Genomic DNA, 26,125 nt, shown 5'->3' with positions numbered 1-26,125 from the left:
CGTGAAGCCCCCGGCTGAAATAGAGGGGGGGGGGGCGGTGGCCATTACAGACTCGGAATCAGCTTCTGAGGAGGAACTGGTGGAGACCGAGAAGGGCCTCAACGAAAGGTCCATAGGCCTCAACAAGAGGTTCAGAAACCTCAATGAGAGGTTCAAGAAGGTTCGATCCCAGGGGTCGGTCCTGCTGACATGATCGAAGATAGCGACGACGAACAGGGCCCAATGGAGCGGCCATCCCGTCCGTCGCAGCCATTGCCCGAGCCCCAGGATAGCTCGGCGGCCATTTTGTTGGCAATCCAATCCTTATGTACCGAGATAAGGATGAGATTACCACGCACCCCGACGGAGGAGCCAGAACCAAGCCCGTCAGAAAGCCCTCCGAACAAGTGGAGGAGAGTCCACCCCGCTCCGCCCTTCGTGCCTGCGAGACCGGTGGACCCCTCATCCCCCTCGCCGGGAGAGGATACAGAGACGGATACGGGGACGGACGATGACGGTGGCGATGACACAGCAGACATCCCGTCGTCACCCCTCCCGCGGGCATCCCCAGCCGACGAGGTTGGCTCTTTCCACGCCATGATAACCAGGGCATCCGAGCTCTTCCAGCTCTGCCCTGAAGAACAGAAAAAGGAGGGGTTTCTGTACCAACGACGAGAGGCTAAGAGGAAGACGGTCCTCGCAGTGCCTTTACTTGACGACATCTGGGACCAGGGGCTTGCTGTCCTCAAGAACCCTGCCACGACACCCGCCAAGAGGGACAGGTACGAGAAGAAGTACCGAGTCCCCGATGCCTCCCCCTTGTGCCTCAGGGCCCAGCCCACTCCGGACTCGGTCGTCTCTGCAGCGGCTAAGAAGAAGGCAGCGGGCACGGCGGCTTCAACTTCCACTTCCCCGCCGGACAGCGAGGGCAAGAAGTTGGACGCTATGGGACGACGAGTCATCACGTCGGCGGCAACGACGATTAAGGCGGCCAATGCCTTAGCGATCGTGGCCCGCTACGACAGGGAGCTCTGGTTCAAGATAGCTCCCCTGTTAGATTTCCTGCCTGATGACAAAAGGGCGGAGGCCCTAGAAATTCTGCAGGAGGGCAAGGCGGCATCAGATCACGCCATAACGGTGGCGACGGACATCGCCGATACTGGATTTCGCCAACTGGGCAACAGAGTTTGCCTCCGACGATGGGGATGGCTCAAGGCGACAGACTTTCGCCAGGACGTCCAGACCAGAGTGTTGGACATGCCGTTTGATGACAACAACCTCTTTGGTAAGGCGGTGGATGAGTCTCTACAGGCCATCAAGACTGACTCGGAGACGGCCCGGGCCCTTGGGGTGCTTCAGCAGCAACGGCCCTTTCGGAGCCCCAGAGGCAGAAAGGGTGCCTCCAAAGGAGCCAGCGGTGGCTCCTCTGCTTACCGCCAGGTGGCCCGCTCCTCTTCCCAGGAGGCCTACAGAAGTCGCGGCAAGCAAGGGGGATCCCGCCGTCGTCGTCAAGGAGGCCAAGGCGGCAAGGCCTCCTCCAAACAAGACTGACCCGGCTGTGCCGTCGGGTCCCCACTGAAGCACCCCGGTGGGAGGCCGGCTGACGAAGTTCGTCCGTGTGTGGGAGTCCATCTCCACTGACCGTTGGGTCCTGGACACCCTGGCCAATGGGCACTCGCTGGAATTCCAAGAGAAGTGCCCTTGCATTCCTCCCGGGGCCAGGAAGGAGAATCACATCCTCAACTGCTGTTGGAAGTAAAGGCGATGCTCAAGAAAGGTGCCATTGAGCTCGTCCCCAGGAGGCTACGGGGCTCCGGAGTGTACTCAAGGTACTTCCTCATCAGAAAGAAGACAGGCGGTTGGCGCCCCATCCTGGACCTGCGTCGGTTAAACAAATACATCAAGGCGCAGAAATTCAGGATGGTCACCCTCCAGCACGTGCTGGGACAGCTGGAGGAAGGCAACTTCCTATCGTCGTTGGACCTGGAGGATGCTTACTTCCACATCCCCATTCTAAAAAGGCACAGGAAGTTCCTCAGGTTCGTGGTTCAGGGACGGCACTACCAATTCAGAGCCCTACCGTTCGGATTAAAGTCGGCACCCAGGGTTTTCACCAAGTGCCTGGCACCAGTGGCGGCGCGGCTGCGCCTGCAGAGGATCCACGTCTACCCCTACCTGGACGACTGGCTAATCCGGGCAAGGTCAAGTGAACTCGCCGTCGATCATTCGGCGAGGACCGTCCGGTTGCTCACGGAGCTGGGGTTCGCCATCAACTACCCCAAATCCCACCTGGTTCCATCACAAGTAGCACTGTTTTTGGGGGCAAAGCTCGATACAATGGAGCAATTGGCCTCCCCTTCAGAGGAGAGGACCAAGACCATCCTGGGCAAGGTGTGGCGCCTGTTAGCCACGGACGTGGCCAGGGTGAGGTCCATCAAGTCCCTTCTCTGGATGATGTCCTCATGCATCTACCTTGTGCCCCTGTGCAGACTTCGGATGCGTCCGCTACAGGAGTTCCTCGACGCCCACTGGTTTCAGGCGAGGGGCTGCTTCGAGGACAGGATCCCCCTCGACGAGGAGTTCCGTCGGGTGATCCTATGGTGGGGCACCCGGGCTCACCTCACGACGGGCACGGACTTTCAAACCCCGGTGTTTCAAGAGACGGTGACTACGGACGCCTCTCTGGAGGGTTGGGGGGCCCACACCGGAGATCTCCACGCAAGAGGCCTTTGGCTCCCGGAGGAGAGGTCTCTTCACATCAACATCTTGGAGCTCCGAGCAGTGTTCTGGGCGCTCAAGTCGTTCCTCCCATCCCTCAAGGACAAAGTGGTGAGGATCTTCACAGACAACACCACCACGATGTTCTACATACGGAAGCAGGGGGTCACCAGATCCCCAGCCCTATCCAAGGAGGCCCAGGATCTGTGGCACTGGGCCGTCGCCCAGGGGATGTTTCTGGTTCCCTTCCACCTGGCAGGAATAAAAAACACCATTGCCGACTCACTCAGCAGGGAGCTGCGCTTGTGCCACGAGTGGGAACTGCGCCAGGATCAAGTGGATCGACTCTTCCAACAATGGGGCAAACCCCAGATCGACCTGTTCGCAACGGCGACGAACTCCAAGTGCCAAAGGTTCGCCAGCAGGTTCCCACAGCCGAGGAGCAAGGGCGATGCTTTCTCGTTCCCTTGGGACGACCTTTTTCTATACGCGTTCCCTCCATTGCTGTTGCTGCTCCACCTCATCAACCAGCTCAAGAAGTCCAGGTGCAGGATGATCCTCGTCGCACCGGCGTGGCCGAGGCAGGTCTGGTTCCCAGACCTTCTGGACTTGTCAACGTCCCCGCCAGTCAGGCTGCCGGCGGACGCGGATCTTCTCTCCAGAGAAGGCGGCGCCATTCTCCACCACGACCCACAGTCGCTGAACTTGCAGGCCTGGCTCCTGCAGCACTAGAGTTTGGAGGGTACGATATCCCGGCTGATTGCAGAGAGGTTCTTGCAAAGGCCAGGGCGTCCTCAACTCTCAAGTGTTATGGTCTTATATGGAAGAGGTTCTCTGTCTGGTGCCGTGCACAGAAGATTAACCCTCTGCGAATTATGGCCCTTCAAGTGCTGCCGTACCTGTTGTCGCTGGCCAAGGCTGGACTGGCTCACGCCTCCATAAAAATACATGTGGCTGCCATCTCCCGATATACCAGGACGACGGGACGGGCGTTCTTGTGGTCTCATCGCCTGGTAAAGGAATTTATGAAGGGACTATTCCGATCATTCCCGCCGGTGAAGGCTCCTGCCCCGGCGTGGGAGCTTAATGTGGTGCTGACCAGGCTCATTGGGGCCCCATTCGAGCCTATGCATTCGGCGCCTTTGAAGTTCCTGTCATGGAAGACAGCGTTCCTCGTGGCCATCACCTCTGCACGACGAGTGGGAGAGATTCAGGCCCTATCTTGCAAGCCTCCATACTTGCCTTTTCATGATACAAGTGTGGTGCTGAGGATGCACCCCTCCTTCATGCCCAAGGTGCCGTCGGACTTCCACCTCAACGAGCCCTTGGTGTTACCAGTTTTCTTTCCGTCGCCTTCGACGCCGGCCGAGAGGACTTTGCACTCGCTGGATGTAGCTAGAGTGCTGAAGTCTACATGGACCGCACAAAGAGTTTTCGGAAGACGTCACAACTGTTTGTGAACTTTGGGTCTGTGAATCAAGGGAAGGCTCTCTCTAAGACTTCCATTTCCAGATGGCTCTCCGGCTGCATCATGCATTGTCACCGGTTGGCAAACCGACCGCTGGCCGGCCGTCCCAGAGCCCATTCGACCAGAGCGATCGCTGCTACCACGGTGTTCCTGTCTGGTGTGCCCCTGCTGGACATCTGCAGGGCTGCTACGTGTGGAGGTCGACACACACCTTCACAAGATTCTACTGCGTCGATCGGGACTCCAGGGAGGAGTCCAGGGTCAGCCAAGCAGTGCTGCGCAACCTGTTCGCTTAAGGTGAGCCTGGTGAGGAGGTAAGAGATGCTTAATGTTGACCCTGTTGCCACCTCCCGTGGTTGTGCATGTGTATACTGCTATGTATTCCTTTATTCATGAGCATGTGAATCCATGCCAGACCCCATGCTGGAGAAGGAACAAGTTACTTACCTGTAACTGTTGTTCTCCAGCATGGGTCTGGCATGGATTCACATGCAAACCCTCCCACCTACCCCTCTGCGGCTCTTCACTTGGTCATACTGCCACTTGGCGTGCTACCAAATCTGAGGATGGCTGCCAGAGGCGGGGCTTAGGGAGAGGGCAGTCATTGGCTAGGGGCAGTATGACCCAGGGATCAGTGATTGGTTACTACTAAGAAAGACAGATCAGAAACAAAACTGATACTGATTTTTTCTTTACCGAGGATTCCCAGCCTGACGACAGGGGATATTCATGAGCATGTGAATCCATGCCAGATCCATGCTGGAGAACAACAGTTACAGGTAAGTAACTTGTTCCTTCTGACCATCGCCCTCTTCCTGTTTGTCTAGAGGTTATTGCAGATTCTCTGTATCTGGACATAAACTATGGAACAGCCTCCAATTGGTGATTAGGAAAGTAGAGTCCGTCTCCCAGTTCTGAAAAAAGTTAAAACTATATCTGTCTAAATAGGTTAGATGGACTCTGGCCTAACGCCACTTAGCAAAGTTCACGGCCTATAAACGCTTCACTGATTCATTTATATAACATTTGCACCTACCGATGATTTGGTTTGTCCCTGATGCGCAATGAAAAAGCCTCAATCAAGCAATCAATTACATCAGTAGTCATTATTATTATTTCTTTTAAATTAATGGTACTACCTATAATAAAGTTAAAGTCAGTCTAACCTCATATTTATAATCTCCCTGTTGGCTTGAACTCCACTGCACTGACCACCTATACCATTTCTTCCTCCAATTTATTCTCAGTTGGGTCGTTTATACCTGGCACTTCTAGGCTGCAGGGAGACAGAGCTTCAAGCACAAAGAAGCCTAAAATGTAAACGTCTACTGTGTTCTGACCTCTGCACCAGTACCCGTTAAATATTTGCAAAATCAAATTTAATACAGTCACTTATTGATACTGTAAATCTTATTTAATTTCCTATTAGCATATGGACATGGCCGCCATGTGTTTTTTGACCCCAAATACAAGGGTCTTCTTCAGGGCGTTTTTCTGTCTTTCTTTGCAAGTGGTTTATTTAATTTATCTTCCTAGTTCGTCTTGTGTCAGATTTCCATTCTAATGTTTCCAATTTCAGAACACCATTGTGTATGACAGCAATCTTCACAAAAGTTCCCACTTCTGAACACCTAATTGCTCAGCGCCTCAAACATATAATCGTTTTCATAAATTCAGATTATTTCATGGAGATATCATTCTGTCTCATCAATCCTGTTCCATTCCTGCAATTTCATTGAGCAGCGTTCCGCGGAACGCCCTGTCTTCACGCTCATTTCGATTTCAAACAGCAGCAAGCCGTTTTTCAGTAGATTTTGAGTTTTTGAATGAAGCCTTGTTTTGTTGTCATTGATACAATAAACAGAAATGTCTATGCCACTCAAGCTCTTGTATTTGGACAACAATGGTGGATCTACCTGTGTTACACCTTTCATAACTTCAGTCAAACTGTTGTACCCTAAACAGTAAATAAAAATTGATCATTGAAAAAAATGACTAACTGAATGCATAGCACTAGTACTGTGAATGCATATCTGTACTATGAATGTAGACATTGTTGAGACACCAATGACTTCAGATTAAATATTATTAGGACCACATGGCTTGTCCGTCCACTGTGTCCTTGAGGTACTTAAGAGCAGAGATTGAAGTCTTTCAATTCAGATGAGCAGGCGGAAAGGCGGGCCTCCTATGGTACTTTAGCTTCAGTAAAGTTAAGACACATGTGGATTTCCATTTCACGTTGATGTTGGTCTAACAATACATTCCAAAAACTTGCATCAAATTCTTGATGCAGCTTGTGCATGGCTTGGCTTTTTCAATCAACTATAATAAAGATCTTCGGCTTGAGACCACTTTAGCTAACAAGGTTCTACACCACATGGAAGATGATGGAGGAGCATCTGTACCACTGTTCCTTCTGAAAGGAAGATAAATGTACTGTGTTGCAGACAATTTGGACTTGAGGACACAACTGATGAAAAGGGAACCCTCCATTCAACTGGGATTACGCGTTATCAAGAAGGTCATGACAAAGATAAATCACACTCCATAACATTGTTTGATACAAGCAAACTGAATCATTCTCTACAGAAACTATCGTGTTACATGAAAGACTTTATGTCCTACCATGGTCCAAAGCTCCTAAAGTCAGAGTACAGTTTTAAGCAATCTGATGTTAAAAGAAGGACCAAGGAGTTTACATGTTTTCAATAGATAGACGTGGCATGTTTTCTTTGGAAAACTGTACGTACAGCACATTCTACTACTTTGAATGTTGAAAATATGGAATCTGCAGGGAGGAGGGGTGATGATGTACTGGTTGCAGACTCCCAAAATGAACCTGGAAAACAAGTTCTTATTCTGAATGTGTTCGAACCTAGACTATTTCAAATGCAACTTTGCAAGAAATGCCCAAGCAAATAACTTGCATATATGTTCTGCCACTTCTGCCAGATACTCCTAAAGATCATTCAATTCACTTGACTTTCTTGACATAGATAAATAAATTCAGCAAAACATATTTGTGGAACAGATTCCAAATGTGCTGTGAGATTAGTGATGTATATAGGTGGCTTCCTCCAGTTGTTCTTAGGACTGCCTTAGTAATACACAAGAAGAGGCAGACACAATGATGCATCTTTGTAAACTATATATATTTGCACCAGAAACATATGTTATCATGTTTGCTCTAAGAATGTATTCAGAACTGCCCCGCTAAGTCTCACGATGTGCCTACTTCAAAACACATGAATTCATTTGCACAGATATTCCTATCACTTGACTCCTGTAATGCTTGTGCAATCACACTTCGTCTGGATCTCATTGCACAGGCACCTTGTCAGGTAAAGTCAAAGTTCACACTGGCAAGCATTCACTACAGCGACTGAAGACACCCTTTTGCTAGGAACACATGAAAAGAATCCTGAACAAGTTCTGGATAAACTGGAAGCATTCATATGCCAAGTCTATCAGCTCAGAACCATTTGTAGAGTTGCGCTGGACTATGTTGTACAATAAACAGATTGGCCAGGAAGATGTACCACCTACAAGAAATGCTTTTGTATCTGCAATAAAAAAAAGTCCACTAGCAGGTAATATGGAACCAAGATGATCAATCACACCCAACACTCTCCCATTGAGAGTGGATGGAAGATGGAGGATAGAGAAATAGCTCCAGTTCACAGTGAAATGCCACTGCGCCAGACTCCATTCCCCACTTGATAAGATGCTTGTGTGTGAAGAACAGATGCAGTACACTGTGTAAATGTTCAGCAAACGAATTATAATGTAGAGACATGTGTGAGCGTGGATGAAATGATCAACTATGTGATAATAATCCTCACACTTTAGCAAACTTATCCGGATCGGACAGTGAAGAAGATTTCAGCGAAGGTGATGTTGATCAGTTAGTGACCTATTAAAGGACATTATAGAATTATGTTATCTTAAGTTTAGTCATTTCAACAGTTCCGCCCAAGTATATTATCTTATTTCTCAATTTACAATAGTGATTGCTCAAATTTCGTATTGTTGGGTTTTATTTATTTTGGAACATTCAATTAAAAGTACAAATGTGGGTTTATAAAAAAAAAATAGATCCATTGACTTAACAGAAAACATTGCTACTGCCATATTTTTTAGCCCAGCAATATCTTTACATAATGAGACTTAGAAATTAAAGTCAGTCCATAAATAACAGATGTTGAAGATTGTATGAACTTCATTGGCAACCAGCTTGATGGCATCATCAATTCACATGTCACATGCCATAAAGTGACACCATGAAAATTATTCATCCATTGATATTTTTCTAAAGTCACAAGACCAGCTCCACCTTTTCGTCAATGAAACTGCCACAAACGTGCAAATGCTTCCTTACTATTACCCAGACCAAACTCAGCATCTTGAACTACATCTCCAAGGGGCTGTTATCAACAAAGCCACACACTGACTAGTTAAGTGCTCAGAAAGAACTTCATGGGCTCTGGTACAGAAAACCTGCCAAAATGGCCTACCTGGTCCGAGGCGTTAGGGTCTCCTCCGTCGGCCAGGTACTTGTCCACCACAAGTCGCTGGTGTTGTACAGCTGCCTGCAGGAACTGTGCAGTGTCCACTGGACCTGTCTGGCGACATTCAGAGCAGAGGTTAGGAGAGGAGTCTGTAGGCCGTGCAATGCAATCAGAACTCTCCAACTACAGAACACGTTGTAGGGATAAGACGCTAGGACATGCAACACAGTGAGTTTGAACCTTGCAGCACTTTCAAAAGCTCAAAACACAAACTGGAGGCAATTTCCTTGGACTTGCAATAATGATATGCTCAGATCCCGGGTTTAGCGTGAGTCATCAGAGATAGCCACACTCACAATCTCATAACACAGTGGTGAACAGGGAAGTAGTCGGTGCGGCATGGCACATGCTTGATGACAATGAGCAATCATGATGCTTCCTGGGGGTCAGTGAGCAATCATGGCGTTGGCTTTGGGTCAGTGGCCAATCATGATACAGTCTTCAGATCGGTGACTACTCATGAGACTGGGTTTACGTCTACTACCAATCATGACACTGATTCCTAGTCAGTGGCCAACCAAGGAACATGCTTGAGGGTATTAAATCGTTATGGTCAAGATTATTTACCAATGGTAAAACATACTCAAAACAGTTATATGTGATTTTACAGACGGACATTACAGAGTGATACATTTCATTGTGTTTTCTTTTGGGGGGGGTCCACCTGAACCCCCTGATTTTCCACCCTTATAACACCACTCCAACCCCATCCTGACCCATTTTAACTGCTTACCCCACTACCCTTTATATATTTATGTAATCTTTTCGGTGTTTCAGTGTTATTGTCTGCTCTGTTATGTACCACTCTGTAATGTTCGAGATAAAATGACTGTCTATCACTCAAAACCAGTGGGCAATTATAATACATGCTTGACTTAATTGACCAATTGTGACAATGGTTTGATGTCATTAAGCATTCAATACATGGGCTTTAGATCAGTGACTAAACAAGATGCAGGTATTAGGTCCTTGAATAACGTGAATAGTCATGGCAAATGATTGAGGTTAGTGGTTAGACATTGCACATGTTTTAGGCCAGTAACTAGTCAAGAGACTCGACAGCAGCCAATCCCAACAGGCTTGTTCATACACCCTCCTTACAATCTCTGCGGGTGGTGGTTGTACGGGTCGTGAGGCACGTTTTGTTCTCTTCTTGCGCTTCCTCAGGGCCACAATGGTTTGCAGATCTTCCAAGCTCTCCAGACGGATCCGGGAGTCACTCTGCGTTTCAATCTGTGGACAACAACGAGGGAAGACGGGACTCAATAGGTTCACAAATGGAGTCTGCGCACCAACTCGTGTGTCAACCAACCACTTGGAAATCAACAACCCAGCATCTGCTCCCTAACCCATACACAGGACAATCAGATTGATCTCTGCACCCCAGTACCTGTTCACCCACCCAAGCACTAACAAAGTGCAGGGACCTCCTTGAACCCCCTGCTCACATACCCATGGGCTAATGAACCAAAGGGAAATCCGCACCCACCCACCTACTACGAAATGAACCACAGTGAACGTATACCTCAGCGCTCACTCACTCCCTTATGGGCCAGCCAAATGTACTCTACCCTGGTCACCAGGTCACAATCAACTAATGCATTGTGCATCACAGCACTCAATCACCCACCCATCCCTGGCCCAACTAACCAATAGGGGCTCAGAACCCCCACATTGCCCGCATCCCCCAAGTCGACTCTCTACAGGGATCACTGCAACTCACCCAACCTCAGACCAAGCAACCACAGGGAGCGTTCCAGCCCATCATGTGTCCTGACACAGCTGGATGAAGCACAGGGAACTCTGCACAGCCACTGATCATCACGGGGACTCTGCACCCCAGCACTCACTCACCTTCCCAGGGGTCAACCCATCAAGGGACTATGGTGATAGAGGATGCAGTATGAATGATAACCTACTTACCCAGCTCTAGACAACACGCCGATAGCCACCTTCCCATAGGGAACTCTGCTCTTCACGCTCACTCGTCTACCTATTGTTCAACCAGCCACAGGAACTCTGGACCCAACACCAAGCGTATTGTCACGAGTTGTGTGTGGGTCAGAGTGCAGGACCAGCCTGGGAGAGCTTCTGTAAGGACTGGGAGACTGATGTGCATTGACAGATGTGTGTTGGAGACTCAGTACAAGAACGCCAGCAGATGTTGCAGGTTAGGAATAAGGTGCATTGGTCTTGGTGGTGACACAATAGCAGAGGGTGCTACACATCAGGACTGAGTTGCATTGGTAGAGCTATGTTTGGCCCTTAGTAAAGTAATACCATGGGGCTCTGCTGGTCAGGATTGGCAGAGCTGGGAGTGGGTTCAAGTTCTGGAATAGCAGAGGATAGTGCAGGTCATGTGTGAGGTGCATTGGCAGACCAGTGAGTGGGGTTCAGTACCGGAGAAGTAGCAAGTCATGACAGATGCATTGGCAGAGCTCTGCGCGAGGCAGATCAGTACTGAAATGCATCACACAAGCTTCTGTGCCTCTGAGCGCTGGAACAGTGGGTGGTGCTGCTGATTAGGAGAGGGGCGCATTGGGGAGGGGGTGTCTGTATCTATCTATGAAACGGAAATACAAGAGGATGCTTCAGGTCAGAATTGAGGTGGACTGGCTGAACAAGTAAAGGGCAACACTTGTCTTGCATAAAATCACCTTTCTCTGCTTCTCTTCCTTCGCCTCCTGCTTTTCGTCCAGGATGGTCCATCGGGCTCCTGCTGTCGGCAGTGTCGAACCTTCCAGATCCTGGGCCGCATCTCCAGCCAGCTGTCGAATGCCTCGACCCTTCCCTTGAAATTCATGGCCGCTCACCTAGGTGGATAAATGGCAAGAGATGACGTGAACTTTATAAACACTCAACAGAGCAGCCTGAGATGACAAGGTCATGTGTAAGGCTGGCAGGGCTTTAAGTGGCCTGGGGCTAGCCAGAACAGGGCCCAGCAGCCCACAAAGGGTTCTCCCAGGGCTCTCTCAGATGTGTGTGCATCCTGAGTCTGAACGTGCGCTCCACTAACACTAGCCAGGCATTGCAAGCAGCTACTGTGAGAGAAATGCATTTAGGAAAATGAAAAGTTGTCCTCTGCTGAAGGAGGACAGCCCCAGTCTCTCACCTTAGATGTGAAGGTTGTCCAAATAAGTATATATGGGTCATGGTTTTGAGACATTTCAATATTAGGCCAAGTTTTGTGACAAATAAAATGAGCAGTTTAAGCCCATTGTGTATTACTGTTCAGAAGGGCTGCACACTTGACACATTATCCCAGACCATTATGTAGCATATACAAATCTGTGGCATCCTTATGTTCCCAAAATGCTCTGCGACTTTGAGTAATGCTCCGCCTCCCCTTTCTTATAGCTGATTTATTTGCAGAATGAGGTTTGATTTTATTGGTATTTTTTAACGTGCTTAATACCCGAGTTCAGTTTCTAAGTGCAGATCCGGGATTCGAACCTCTGTTGCTCTGGTGGTCGTGCTTCCACCCCAGCACGTTGCCCTTGTGCTTGAGCTATTCCCGTCGCATTCGTAATATACTGAGACAGTAAATTATTTTTAGACAGCTACTTATTTACAAATGGCGCCAGAGAGAGATGCGTCTGCAATGCGGCCGGATGCAAGCAAGGTCGCCTGGAACCATGCCGAGTTACCCCAAAACAGATGTTTGTAGGTTGTCATGATGCGTGGTTAGGGGCAGGGGGCTCTTGCCTCCACCACCGTGTACACCACACCGGCACCTTTAGGCCATGCACAGCACGTAAGCCGTAGAGCAGAGCCGTCATTCTCATGCTGCTGAAAGCCCTAGAGGCTGGCATGGCCGCAGAAAACTGTCCGACTGGACTTGATGGCCTAACGCTAAACCCCATCCGCACAGCACTCGGATGATTGATACAGCAGCTATGGGAGCCGCTCAGCTATGCCACACACACCCACACCACACTGTCGCTCGGCACCGCTGCAATGCTCGCACAACAGGGAGATGCGCCGGAGCGTGAACATGGGGCCAGTTTGATGTTAACCCAACCCTTAACGACGCAATTACCCAGTTCCACTGTCGCCCAGGCTGTAAACCAAGGAGGGAAGCGCTGTGTGTTCCGATTTTCCACACAGGCTGGGCCAGCACCAAGGGTAGGGGTTCCCATAAGAGATGTTTTCTTTTCCACGCTCTCGGAACCGGGCAGGAGGTTTAGCTTTCATTGGCTACCTTCGTTACATGGGAAGAATAGATGCCGCCGTCACCCAACTAAATGGTACTCATTTGACCGGGCAGAAAGGGCACTGGCAGAATGTACACACACACCACTGGGGCTGTCAAACTCATGCTCTGTCTGCACTGGAATTGATAACAGATGTCAACATATATGCCTACAAGTACCAGGATGCAAATATAATGTGATCCTGAAAGCAAAGACTGGTTGATTATTTCAGACCTGGCCGGAGACAACTTGAGACCCTACGTGGTGGAATATACTATTTTCAATATTTAGGCACCCCTTTGAAGAGCCTATGTGATAAAGCCACGTGCTTCTAGTCATTGTTTGACATAGTCCAGTAGCTTGTTGATCTGAAAAACATAAACATTATTTGCCGTCCTGAAAAAAAGTTTAAAATGTACTGGTGCATCAATCAAGCAAATATGCACCCTCATCAGCTATCAGGCACTGTTCTTTACACAGCTTAGCAGGCAATGTGGGTGGGCCTTGCCCCTCATGTCACAGCCTGCCTACACCACTACAAAAAATACAGAAAGGGATCTATGCCTACTCCATAGGACAACCAGACACATAGAACAAGAATTACAAGGACTAAGAGGCATATAACCCACAAACCCAAAAGCTCACATTTCTGCAAAGTTAACTGACACAAAAATCCACACAACCACCTTCTCGCTCAGCAAGCCGCATGCACTTCACCACACCGCAACAACAAACAAACACATACATCGCACCAACAGCACACAAGGACTCAGATCGATCCGATATTCACACCCAAGCTCAGCGCACAGTGAAAACCGAACTGAAGCCGCCAACAGGACATCACCTTTCTCACTTTCCTACTCTCCCTCTTCGCCCGACTAACCCCACCCGCCTTCTTGTTTGCAGATCCGTCTGAGCGCCTGGGGTCCAATTCCGTTGGTGACGTTGCACGGTACAAATACCTTTAACATTTAACATTAACATCTATAAAAATCAGACCGAGTGTCCTACATCCCTCGAGGCTGAATTGTAAGTGGGGGGGGCTCATGACTATCTGCTGAGATGTTATAAAGTTCCTTAAAGTTGGGGTAGGCGTAGCATTTGTTTGTGAAGGTGTATTTGGCACATGTTAGCAGGTGTTGCTTCGGGAGGGCTGGATCACTAGCTTCTCGGACGACGAGTTTAAATGGGCAGAGCTTGATCATGTGAGACGTGCGAGACAATCACGTGTTTAGGGGATCCAGCATTCCTAATGTTAGAATCAGATAAAAATCGGCAACAAAGAAAATAATGCCGAAATGGACACTGGGGAGTATACCAACAATGACCCTTAGTCCAATGTACATAGAGATTCTCGGATCTCTGCATACATTCAGGGAAACCCATTCATAAGTGGTTGCCCCCCCAATGTATAACTCAAGGCAAACCTGACCACAGTTGATCATCCAGAACTCTAGCATTTCTGCTGCCTACCGCGTGCGCATCTAATCTACTCATAAGTACCCCAAGCTCCACCCTAGATCTAACCCCGGCTTAAACCATCATTGGCGGAGCCAATAGTTTTGGCATTTGCGGTTCTTTTGCATCTTACATTAATAGGCAAGACGGCAGTACATATTTTGCCCCTGCCTATCGAGTAATCTCAACCATGTTTGCAAGGTAGTGTTTTGTGGTAGATCAGAATGAGGCGACGGACAGGCAGGAATGCTCTCTGAATTATTGCACTCTTTCTTCAATGTAAACAAAGGGCGAACGTCTCCCTTAGCCTAAGAGTCTAAGCCCAACACTAAACAAAGGAACACTTTTGAAAAAGGGTGCTTGTCAGGATGTCTTACATAAATGAAATCCGGGGTACAGAATTCTGTTGTAACCTCGATTTTATCCCTACCTCTAAAAAGGTAAAACAGAAATACAACCAAGATATATTTGGAACACTGCCCAATGAAAGGGTGGCTGATGGCTTCTGATCCCCACCCCTTTGTCTATTTACCATAGGCCCTTGCCTATGCTCACAGTTCCGGTTTATATCGTTGTGCTGGAGTGCCTTCCCCGGACTCCCACCAGGTCGGTCGGTCGGTCGGTCTCTCTCTCTCTCTCTCTCTCTCTCTCTCTCTCTCTCTCTCTCTCTCTCTCTCTCTCTCTCTCTCTCTCTCTCTCACTTTTATGCATCTCACAGCCCTTCGCCCTTTAGGGAGACTTTTGTCTTTCTTCTGTCTTTCTGGATCCCCCTAGTCTAGGGTCTTCTCAGTCTATTCCTTCTACTCTGGGGCTCCACTCCTTCCCATATCCCACTCTGCGGTTCTTTCCCCCGTTCCCCACGCTGGGACTCTGTTCTTTCTCACTCCCCACCCTGGGGCTTGCCTCTTTCTTTCTCCCCCCCACCCCCCGGGGCTCTGCTGTTTCCTCCCTTCCTCCCTTCTCCGGGCTTGTCTGTTTTCCTCGCCCCACTCTGGGGCTTTTCTGCTCCCTCCCCAGTCTGGGATTTCTCTCTGTCATAGTCTCCACACTGGGGTTTCTCGTTTCTGTGCTCACTTTGGGGATCGTCCCTTTCTTTCTTCCCACTCCGGGGTTCTTCTGTTCTTACCCCACTCTGGAGTTTCTCTCTCTCTCTCTCTTCCTTCCCAATCTGGGACTGCTCCATTCTCTCCCAACTAAGGGGATCGTTCCTCTGTTTCTAACCTTCTGTTCTTTCCTGGCTCAAGGGTTTCTCTCCTTGACGTCCACCTCCAGTTCCTCTGGAGCCACCGCATACCTGCTTCTGAGTGATGCTCCGCGGGAGGGGTTTGCAGTCTGCCTGGTCCTCCTCTCACCACAGAGCTGCTTTTGCGACCTGTCAACTGGACTCCGCAAAGACCGCCATTGTATCTCCCACTCGCTCAGTGCGGGAGTCTGTAGGTGGCTTCTCCTGGGGGCTTTACCTTGGCCGTTGTACTCGATTCTCGTGGTTGCACCAGACAGTCCCTCTTACTAGTCCATGGGGGCTGGTTGCACTCGTCTAGCGTAACCTGCCAGCCAGGATGCTGCTTCTGGAGTTCTCTCTGCGTTACCGGTCATACACCCTCTGCGCACTGCGACTCAACAGGCTTCGCGGAATCCCTCTCCTGGATTTGCTCTTCAAATGATGCTCCTCCTGGAGACTGGTATTTTCGTCTGTCCGCTGTCTTCCATTAACACTGGGTAAGGTTTCAGTTGGAAGCTGAGTCAGCCCTTGTAAAAAGGGTCACAGGGCTTTAATACACCTTAGCTCCTAGATAACCCATTAAGGAGGGTGGGAGAATGGTGATTTAAGTCACTCTTTGGGGTTTTCCTGTCTCCTAAAGAGAACTCCCCTCCAGAGGAATCCGGCTTATCCTGTCTCCTAGGTTCACCTCCATAGTCCCAAAGGGGGTGGCTCCCTTTTGGGGAGAGGTGACGATCTCCTTGGATTTGTCACCGTTTGCAGACACATAACATTAGTAGTAGACTTAGTAAAAGACTTCAGCTCACTGCAGCGTACAGAAATCTTTTTACCTTGTCTGTCACTAATGTTATGTGACAGCAAACACTAACTTGCAGGCATGTTTATAACTTTCAAGGTGAGCATCTTGATGGCTATGGCGCAAGGTAGACAAGGCAGGTAGGGGTCAGCTATGCTGGTTGGGTTCAGGCAGCGGCGAGGTAATGTAGTTAAGCGGTGAAGTGGGTCGGCGTAGACAGGGTGAGGTACAGTCGGTCGGCGTAGACAGGATGAGGTACAGTGGGTCGGTGTAGGCAGGGGATTGCAGGGTGGGTGGGTCTAGGGCAGGGCAAGGTAGTGTAGGTGGGTTAGTGGAGGCAGGGGCAGGGTGGCGGGTTCAGAATAGGTAGGGCAAAGATAGAGTGGGATGGTGGTTGGGTTACAGGCAGGGGCAAGCTATATGTGAAGGCAGGGGTATGGTACCATGAGTGGGTGGGTGTAGGCATGGATATGGTAGGAAGGCACACACGCCAAAGAGGCGCCTGGAGGATAAGCGCCACCAGGAATGCATGGGAGAAAGCATGAGGGCATGTCTGAAATGACATCACTCTGGAAATGTCAGGGCGAGGGAGAGATGCCTTTCCTCGTTGCCTTGGCAACCGCTGCAATCTGGAGCTTTGCGGCCAGATGAAGTGATTAAGGGAGAACGACAGCTTCCTATGCCCTTAAACGGAAGGGCATGCCAGCTGGACAGAATTGGGGAAATAACATCAAATGTTCTTGACCTAAATCCAGCCGCTTTTTAGAACAGAAGGCAGATTTTGGCATGGCTTGAAGCACATTTTGAAACGCCATCCAGATGCCAGCCCTGCTGTGATGGGCATGGAATTCCAGCGCGCTTTGCTGCTCTGTGCTCTGCAAGGGCAGCCCTAGGAGGGCAGGTTATTGTTTATTAGCTTGTTCGTCTTCCAAAATAGGTTTTTGCTCACAAAATCGAGGAGTAGAACCTTAAAAGCCAACAAACACCTCGACGTCTTCAAATTTATAACAAAAGAGATGACGCTAGACTCGAGCGAAACCAACCCCAGCGTCTGTATTTGCCGACTGTGTACCCAAGGTATTTACAGACTCCAGCTGTACTCAATCAATCCAATACTTTCTTTTGGATTTCAGTCCATAAAAGTGCAAGCGCAATATCATACAAAAGAAAATGGAGTATATCGGAGAATCACATAACAAGATTAAAACACAATACTAAAAGAAGGTTTGGCTCAGGCCCTACATCTTACCCACCAGGCTTTGGCCAAATAATCATGTGTAGTCCCTTGTTTGCATGGATTGCTCCCAAGCCGACACATGCCTCTCATTTTTGTGCATGGAATATGCAGTCACCAGTTCTGTGGTTTCACACAGATTGTGGTCTGTACTCCTTAACCTGTCCAAGTGAACATTTACAATTGGTGTAGTGTACAACTCCACAGACGCGCAGACTCAAGATGCAGCAGGCGGCCTGCTCCGAGTACGTTTATGTGGTGCTTGAAGAGGTAAGAATTGTTACTATGTATCAAACATGTTGTACTGAGATGTAGCCCATCATGACACTTGGGTCCTCATTAAGAGTTTGGCGGTATTACCTCTGGTTGAACGCAGTCTTCAACTCTGCTGTCTCCTGGTCTGTACTGTTATTTTGTATAAACTGCCCCAACCACTCTGTTTTCCCTCAGACTCGCTTCAGGTGTTTCACCCACATGGTATGTGACCAAGGTCAAGGGGTACTTTCTGGCCTAGCCCACCTTGATGAGAATGGTCAGTAATGCCAACATTGTAAAGATTACAACCCCAAATTTAGGAATTTCATTCTGGCCGATCAAAAGGTACAGTGTGCCAAGACCGAAGTACAAGAAGAAGAAAAACATTCTAAAATGTTTATTTAGGAAAGATACAGAATACAACACCAGTTTGTGTTAAAACTGAACCCCGGGTCCTGGGGCCCTTTAAGACGAGGTAGCAATACTTAGAGATGGATGTGGATGTAGAACGTACTCATACATCAATAATCAGACAGACTCAGGAAGGTGGCAAAACACTCTACTGTTTTATTAACAATTATCTAAGACAGGGAGTTACAACAGACATCAACGGACGTTCGCTCAATCTCTCCCAAAGCATCACATGAAAAACAGCATTCTTATATTAAAAATGCATCACTACTGACATCATTCTACGTGGCAAACTAAGAAAACCTACTAGGGGATGTGATAGGCTTAAAGGGAACATCTAGGTATACGCTCCATACTGACGGCAGTTGTGATTGGGTCTCTAAGATCAGGTGGGCAACTAAACCCACCCCAAGGGCAAGTCATCTTCCGTGTCATACTAATAAACAACACCCTATTGGGTTTACAAACCATAGGGCTCCTAAATACACGGCCCTCTATAATTGGTTGGCAAGCTTGTACCCTTTGGGAATATTCCACTTGCTAGCGGTTCGCAAGCTGGTTACCCCAGGTGCTGGTGGGTGGGGAGGAGGGTCGGCCTGGTCATGCCTCCCCACCCAATTAGCACTTATCCATCATCACTCCTGCGGTCTGCCATTCAATTAAGGCTTTGAACTCGGCCTTGTAGAAGCTCACTGTGCCTGAGAATAAAAGGGAGTGTGGCATGGTCTTATCTTCTGGTTTCGGTGTAGCTCGACCCACAGTTTATTTCCATCTGACCATGTGACTGGAGACCAAATTTTTGAGCTCTTTGTTGCAAATAATACTATTAAATGATGAACTATTGGTACCTTCAGTGTTTTTCCATTACACCTCAACAGGAGTTTGCTTCTTTCTCACGTTCATGTAGGTTCTTGACAGATAATCAGGCTCACGGCGTCCCCGACTCTTGATATTGGGGCAGCCAGCCTTTCTTGAATTCTCCTTCGCCACCAGCTGTTTTCAACTAACCCACACTTCAAGCCCTTTCCGTTCATGGGGTTCAAATTTGCTAAAGTGCATTGTGGAACATCCAGATTCTATACATTCCTATGAATATACATTGGTGCATCTCCACAATATATTTACTACGTAGCCAGCCTCAGGATTACTTCGTCTACTTGCGTTACAGCATCGGTACATTTGTAAAATGACTTTGCATTTTCTTCAGTGTTTCTTCGCACGAGCAATCTTCATTTCGATCCCAAAATGTTGCTTTTCTTTCATACCTCATCCTCAGATCCTATAGAATGTCCATAGTCCTTCTTCATTTGTGTCTTTTATAGGTTTGTCAGTTCTGCTTCATATGATGTCACCAGTCTCCTTTTCCATTCATTTTCACACTTCTTCTGGGACTCTTTCCAGAAGACCACTATTTCTTTGTGAATGCATATAGGGTTTTCTCAAAGGATACCTTGTGTTAAGGATTTTCTGCTGTATAGGCATCCTCACTGGTATTGCGCATTTCACAATTTCTGGTTCCCAACATACGGGCAACATGGGGGAGAAGCTTCTGGTAGGGGTATTTGGCTCTTCCTCTACAAAATCTTAATAGGTCATACGTTACTTGGTAAAAAGTCGATTTTAAGAAGGTTAGAGGAACGATAAGAAGTTCAGATTCCTCCTCAAAAGAGGCTATTTAATGACTTTCATACGCCTGATATTCAAGATAGTTTGGGGTCTGCACCCCCTCTCCACCTCAACACATGTTGGCTGCCTACTTCTCTTCTCCCCCTCCCCCCACCTTAGTCAATGCTCTTAAACTATCAGAAATGTCATCAGGCCTAGAATGATAGTCCATTGTTTTGTTCCTCTCCTTCCACCCCCAACCCCCTTGCTCCCTTTTTTTCCGTTCAATCCTCTTAGAAATGTTGTCATGCCTAGTACGATAGTCTACTGTTTGTCCTCCCCACCCCGTTTCTGCTCCCCTTTTGGGATCATTTCTCCTGCACTATCAGAAATGTCATCAGGCCTAGTACGAAAGTCTATTGCTTGTTCCTCCCCCCTTGTACTCCCCCCATTTTGTGTCAATGCTCTTGCACTATCTGAAATGTCGTCAGGCCTAGTATGGTAGTTTTATTTGCCCATTTTTAAGGCTTCAAGGCCTTGTAAAAATGTTCATTGTATTTTTCTCTTGCTCCCTTCTCCGCCTTGAAGCACTTTGAAACACGTTTTGTATAGGCACTATATAAATAAAATATCAATATCAAGAACTCATAGATCAAGAAATGTGATCTATGGTGAAGAGGTTTACATCATAACAGATCAGATGTCCCTTATGCTCCGCCCCTAACCCGTTTTTTGCTGGTTGGGTTTTAGATTTCTGAACGACAAGCCAAACGACTAGTCAGACATGGTTGTCTGCGCATCTGCTCTATGCTACCTCGGTTGGGAGTTTTGTTAACTTAGAATTCATGAACCCTGGAGTCGCGTGCCCCGTTGGGAAGTGCGCCTCACCAAGCTAGAAAAAGATTCACTTGTCCTAGCTTACCTTAGGCCAAACGTGGAGCTGTCCGAGCTATGCACTGTAGTTTCTGGAAGCCTGGAGTTTTTCTTTTTATAGACCTTGCCGGTGGTCTAACAGCTTCTTCGTTCATTGAGTAGCTGCGATGGCGATCCCACTATCCACAAAAGATACATTGCAAATATAAAAGTACATATATGCGACTTGAAATCTTGAAAGAATTTATAATTGAAAAGTAAGACTAAGAGGGGCACAAAGGAGAACTGTCAGAGAAAAAAGGGAGTCTGCTCCCTGGTGTTTCATTGGCTGCTACTGACATCACTGCCTGAAGGATCCCCCAAGCCCCCAGCTCAAACTCCTTTCCACCCCTCCCTTTGCTACGTGCATCACAGCAGACATTGTGTGCATGGTTCAATACAGAGGTGAAGGGGGGGGGGGTGATATCAGTAGCAATAAATAATGGTAACATATTCTGTGCATATGCCTACCCTTCATCCAGTTGGTTTTTCCTAGCCTTGATACAGGATCCTTTTGTGAAGTCTTCGGCTCCTTCACCACTGGCAAGAGCAGCAGTGGTATTGTTGACATTACTGGTGATTTTCTTCATGGTGGTTCGGGTAGAAAGTAGCCGTTGACCTTGGCCATGTACAATATGGGTGAAACATCAAAAACGTATCCGAGGGGAAACAGGGTTGTTTGGGGCACATTATAAAAAATAAATCTGATTAAAAATAAGAGTAGTATTTTTCTTCCCTCTCAGGCAGGGCATGTCATAAAGGGGCATGGTGCACGCATCCAGGCACCGGAGCCTGCTGAGCAACGTGCAGTATGACTTTCACAGTGGAAAAGACCCACCCTAAACTCCTAATTAGCTCAAAATTAGTAAAACAAGTGTTCGTGGGTTTTTGTGGTATAAAACACAGGCGATAACAAATTGTACTTTGGCCAACTTCCCCACACGCACAACTAGGGCCGCCCTGTTGAGCACCACTTCCTCTAATTATTTAACACCACTTGGCACCCATTCAGCAGCCGACCACACAAAGGGTCCACGCCCAACTGCCATGACTATCCCGAACGAGTGAACAGGAACACACTAAAGTACACCCTAGCCTCTGCCACCAAACCTGCAGGGGAACTCAGCCACCAAGCCCACAGGGGAATTAAGCCTCCAGGCCAAGAGAGGAGGCAAGATTGACTGACGAACCACAATCCAGAACATTGGTAGATACCATTGAACGGCAACCAAAGACTCACGCCAGAGGTATCGTCAAACCGACCAACTTACTAACCCATTTCCCCCTTCCTGCTCGTACAACATAATCAATGCCACTGCACATGACTAGGGGCTAGCCACTCTACACATAAACACACCGAGAATTAATCCAATGCTCACACCCTAACAACTCTCTGAGACTCTGTAAACAACACTAGAGGGAACACCCCTGCACATAGTCCATGAATCCATCAACTACATGCATGCACACCAACATTATATACTCAAACATCTAACAGCCATGCGCTACTCTGGAACCCTTATGGATACACCTAACCCGTGCGCACGACTACAAACCCCACCCTAACAACACACAATACACACACCCAACACGATCACTAGCACACCGAGGCACTGAGTCCTACCCATATGGTTACAACACAGAGGTCCTGCAGAACCAACTCCCACATGAAAGACACCGCTCACAGATGCAAGTTCCTCGTGGTTTAGAACCTATCCAATCATCCTATCCCCACTACCACACCCTACCCTCTTCTCTTGCAGAGCCATGTGAGCGACTGGAGACTGCCCTTGGGTGGTAGACGTGCACAGTATAAATCAACATAATTAAAAAGCATGTATCAGACAAGTAGATTCCTTTGAGATGAATATTAAATGAGATCCTGGCATTTCAGTATACTTAGTGTTCCTGTGGCCAGAAGGTGGGGTGTTAGCACTATATAATACACCTATAAAATAACCGGTGCTCCCTGTTTCGGCACAAGCCTTTTAACGTGGACCATTTTGCTGCACCACTGTGGCCGCAGAGCCCCTTTCAGCATGGCCACAGTGGCATGACAGCCAATTTAGCACAAGGGCGATTTAGACGCAACCGCTGACATTTAGCAGCTGTGCCTAAATCACCCTCGCTCCAAATGGGCACATAATTCTGGCATAAATAAAAATCAAATGTATAGCTGCACCATGTCCCGGTACACCAGTTTTCAAGACACAGCAATTATCTACATGACCAAACAGGACTTATAAGTGAAGGGCACAACTTTCATACTTAACCTGCAATTATACATATATGTGTATATGTATGGTTGCAGGGTAAGTATAAAAGTTGTGCACCTCCAAACTAGGAGCTTCATTTGGTCGTGTGACTAAGTGCCGTGCCCTGAAGAAGGACCTGGGTTCGGAATCTCAGCAAGTCCAGCTGTAATTTTCTTTTTTTTTACCTATATCCCAGGATTATTCACCCATTTGGCCGGCGCTGACAGATCCCTGCGCCTTGCTGGGCGCGGCCAACATGTGCGTGCCGACAGACATCTGTGCTAAAGTAGCCGCGGAAAAATGGCATGCGTCAAAGCAGTAAAATACCTCCATACCAGCAGAGGAAATATGCTGGAACATCATAAGTCTTTCCAGAGTGCCGCTCAATCCCCAGACCAAGGGGTTTGCCCCCCAAACCCAGGGGCTTGCCCATGTCAATCACAGATCTTCTCTGAAGCTGCGTTATTGCGGTTCCTTGTCATTTCATCGCGGGATGTTTTTTCGTGTGGTTTTTTTCTGCGATTTTTTTTTTCTGAAAAACCCCATCGAATTTTTTGGGGGGGCTCCCCCCAAACACCCCATTTTCTAAAAAATGAAATGTGTTTTTTAGAAAAAAAAATTGCCGTAAAAAACCCCACGAAAAAACATCCTGCAACGAAAGAACGTCGTACCGTTATTGCATGGATGTGCAACCCACTATTAAAAGACTCTGCAGCGCTGCCAAGTCTTCTGAAAGCCCTCTGCTCGTTGAATCGCGGGTTGCTTGTGGGTGTGATAACTCAGCTGCATGAGCAACCCACCTTTCAACAAACAGACACTTGGCACACAGAATACAGAAACAGCCAAAGCCTCACATACTTGTTGCAGCTTTCCAAACTGGTCTAACTGTACTGCAATGTACAGAAATCTTTTCTTAGAGTGAGTAGTGTGACCAATCAAAACTGCAAAGCCCAACTTCCATTATTCGCTCAAAAAGGTTTCTTACTCAATCACTATCAGACATGCTTCAAATCTAAAACTGTGGGCATTCTTATGTTGTCATAATGCTCTTTGCTGCTTTTATGCAAATCGCCAGGATTGGGTTCTATGAAGAGATACTGTATTGCTTGACCTAGCCTGGGGGCATGGCCCTCGACCACACCCCCCTCCTCCGCTCGGCCCCGCCCCTCCAAGCATGAGAGGGTTCCCCCAGTAAATGTTTTCCATTTCCAACACTGCTCAATACAATACCACTTTATTGGCAAGGCTCATGGATTCGCAAGGATCGCGGAATATTTGCAGATTTACTTGTGAAGTACAAAAATACTTTCAATACGAGCCCTGAGTTTCTCATGGATTTGCAAGCTGATTGGAACCAGGCTGCTTTTTCTGTCTCTCACTCCCACTCCCCAGCTGAAGTCAGATCTTCTGTGCCTCTTGGAGCTGTTAACCTCGCTGCTTGAAAATTATTTATTGTTGTGCTTGGCTAGTTCTTCACTATTGAGATATTGTAAGAAGAAGTGAATCGGGTTGTTCACTCATCTTAGGTCATATTGCTGAAAAACCCGGTCCTTTTCCGTTTTCCAGGTCTGTAGGTGCTGTCCTGTTTCTATTTTTAGTCTGTCTTCACGGACCCTGTATTTGGTCATCTGATTGGTATTCATTACTGTGATCAGTCTGCTAGGAGGTAACTCCTGTATGGCTGTAGATTGTCATTCTGCTTTGTGCCTACATTTGAGTTTCCTAGTGAGTTGAAGCTAGGGTGACCAGATTTAAAAAGTAAAAACCCGGCACAGGGCAACTAACATAAAAGTAGGACTAACTCTTACAAGTGGCTGTCAAGGCTCTATACTTCAGTAGCGTTGGAGGAGAAGGGGGCTTAAGTGTTACTGTTCAAATAAACACATATTGTAATTAATTTATCACAAACCAACACTATCTTAAGTTGTAACATGCAGCATTTCAGTGAAGCCCTACTACAAGACCTACTACGAAGACGTACTACAAAAACACGGGACCACTGCAGTTTCCAATGGAAACCTAATCTTCTGAAAGGGGGACAGAGCACCAAATTCTGGGACAGTCTCGGCAAAACCGGGACGTCTGGTCACCCTAGTTGAAGCCCTTTGCTTCACCCTTTCAGCATGCAGGTGAAAGTGGTGTGCTTCAAGTTTCTTATGTTTCTCTGGGAGGTGTGGGTCTTGGATTTATGTATGCATTGGCTTTCCTTGGTCATTGCAGGGTGTGTTGGCTCTTTCTGCTGGGCCTTTGGCCAGGAAGTATTCGTTGATGCTTTTCCGGAGATGTACCTCAAAGTGTGTGCCCAGTTTCTCTGTCTAGCAGTAACGGATGCCACCCTGCTTCTGCTCAGAAAAGCTTGTTAAAGGGTATTTCTGTCTAGCGGTATGTTAATACCCTTTCAGTGACACTGCCCTAATTCTTGGCAGGAGTATCCCTCAGGAAATTCATACAATGCCTCCCCTGTTTCCATCGATCCTGAGCTCTTGTTTATAGCACAGCAGGTGGAAACATACTGCTGGTCGGTCCTCTCCTTCCGTGTAGTGAAAGGTGTAGCGCGAGCCGCACATGTCTCTACAGTATAAGAGTATAGGTTAGATCACAGGTTCCGAAAGCTACATCCAGAGTTTCACTGGTTTGTTCATGCCTTTAATGATGGCCTTTATGGCATAGAATGCCCGCATGGCTGTTTAGCAGGTGAATTGCGGTGTGTGTTCGGTGAACTTTTCATTTATCTTGAAGTGGTATTGGTTTGTTGCCATTCTGTAGAGAACCATCACATTGATGTTTATATTGCTGGTGTTTAAGCACCCGAGATTACAGTAACTTTCAAGAAAAGAGCAAAGAGCTCAATGAGACATCCCCAACCACACTAACTGTGAATTTCCTTCATTTCTGGTCAGTTAAGATACATGCATCCAGCATCCCTATTAGATAGGAGGAATTTGAGATCAATATCCTTGGTCTCCTGAAACAGCTCTGTAAAATGAAGGCAAGTAACGCTAAGAAGATTATTGGATAATGCTAAAGCTTTTAATTTTATTCTATTTG

The 26,125-nt window shown here is 47.8% G+C and overlaps 1 protein-coding gene across 1 annotated transcript in view; it reads right to left on the bottom strand.

The window, feature by feature from the left end:
• The window catches only part of ANKRD23 (ankyrin repeat domain 23), a 212,807-nt gene that overhangs the window by 58,143 nt on the left and 128,539 nt on the right, over positions 1 to 26,125 (bottom strand). The window contains exons 2-4 of the mRNA XM_069620262.1: positions 11,394 to 11,549; positions 9,838 to 9,969; positions 8,683 to 8,790 (exon numbers count right to left, since the gene is read on the bottom strand). Coding sequence (XP_069476363.1) covers positions 8,683 to 8,790; positions 9,838 to 9,969; positions 11,394 to 11,549 — 396 coding nt within the window. The remainder of the gene's footprint in view (positions 1 to 8,682; positions 8,791 to 9,837; positions 9,970 to 11,393; positions 11,550 to 26,125) is intronic.

The sequence above is a fragment of the Ambystoma mexicanum genome, chromosome 10, assembly GCF_040938575.1.
Source record: "Ambystoma mexicanum isolate Mex_15411 chromosome 10, UKY_AmexF1_1, whole genome shotgun sequence".
Classification (NCBI taxonomy): domain Eukaryota; kingdom Metazoa; phylum Chordata; class Amphibia; order Caudata; family Ambystomatidae; genus Ambystoma; species Ambystoma mexicanum.
The sequence above is the reverse complement of the archived record's forward strand: the minus strand, read 5'-3'. Positions and strand labels throughout refer to the sequence as shown.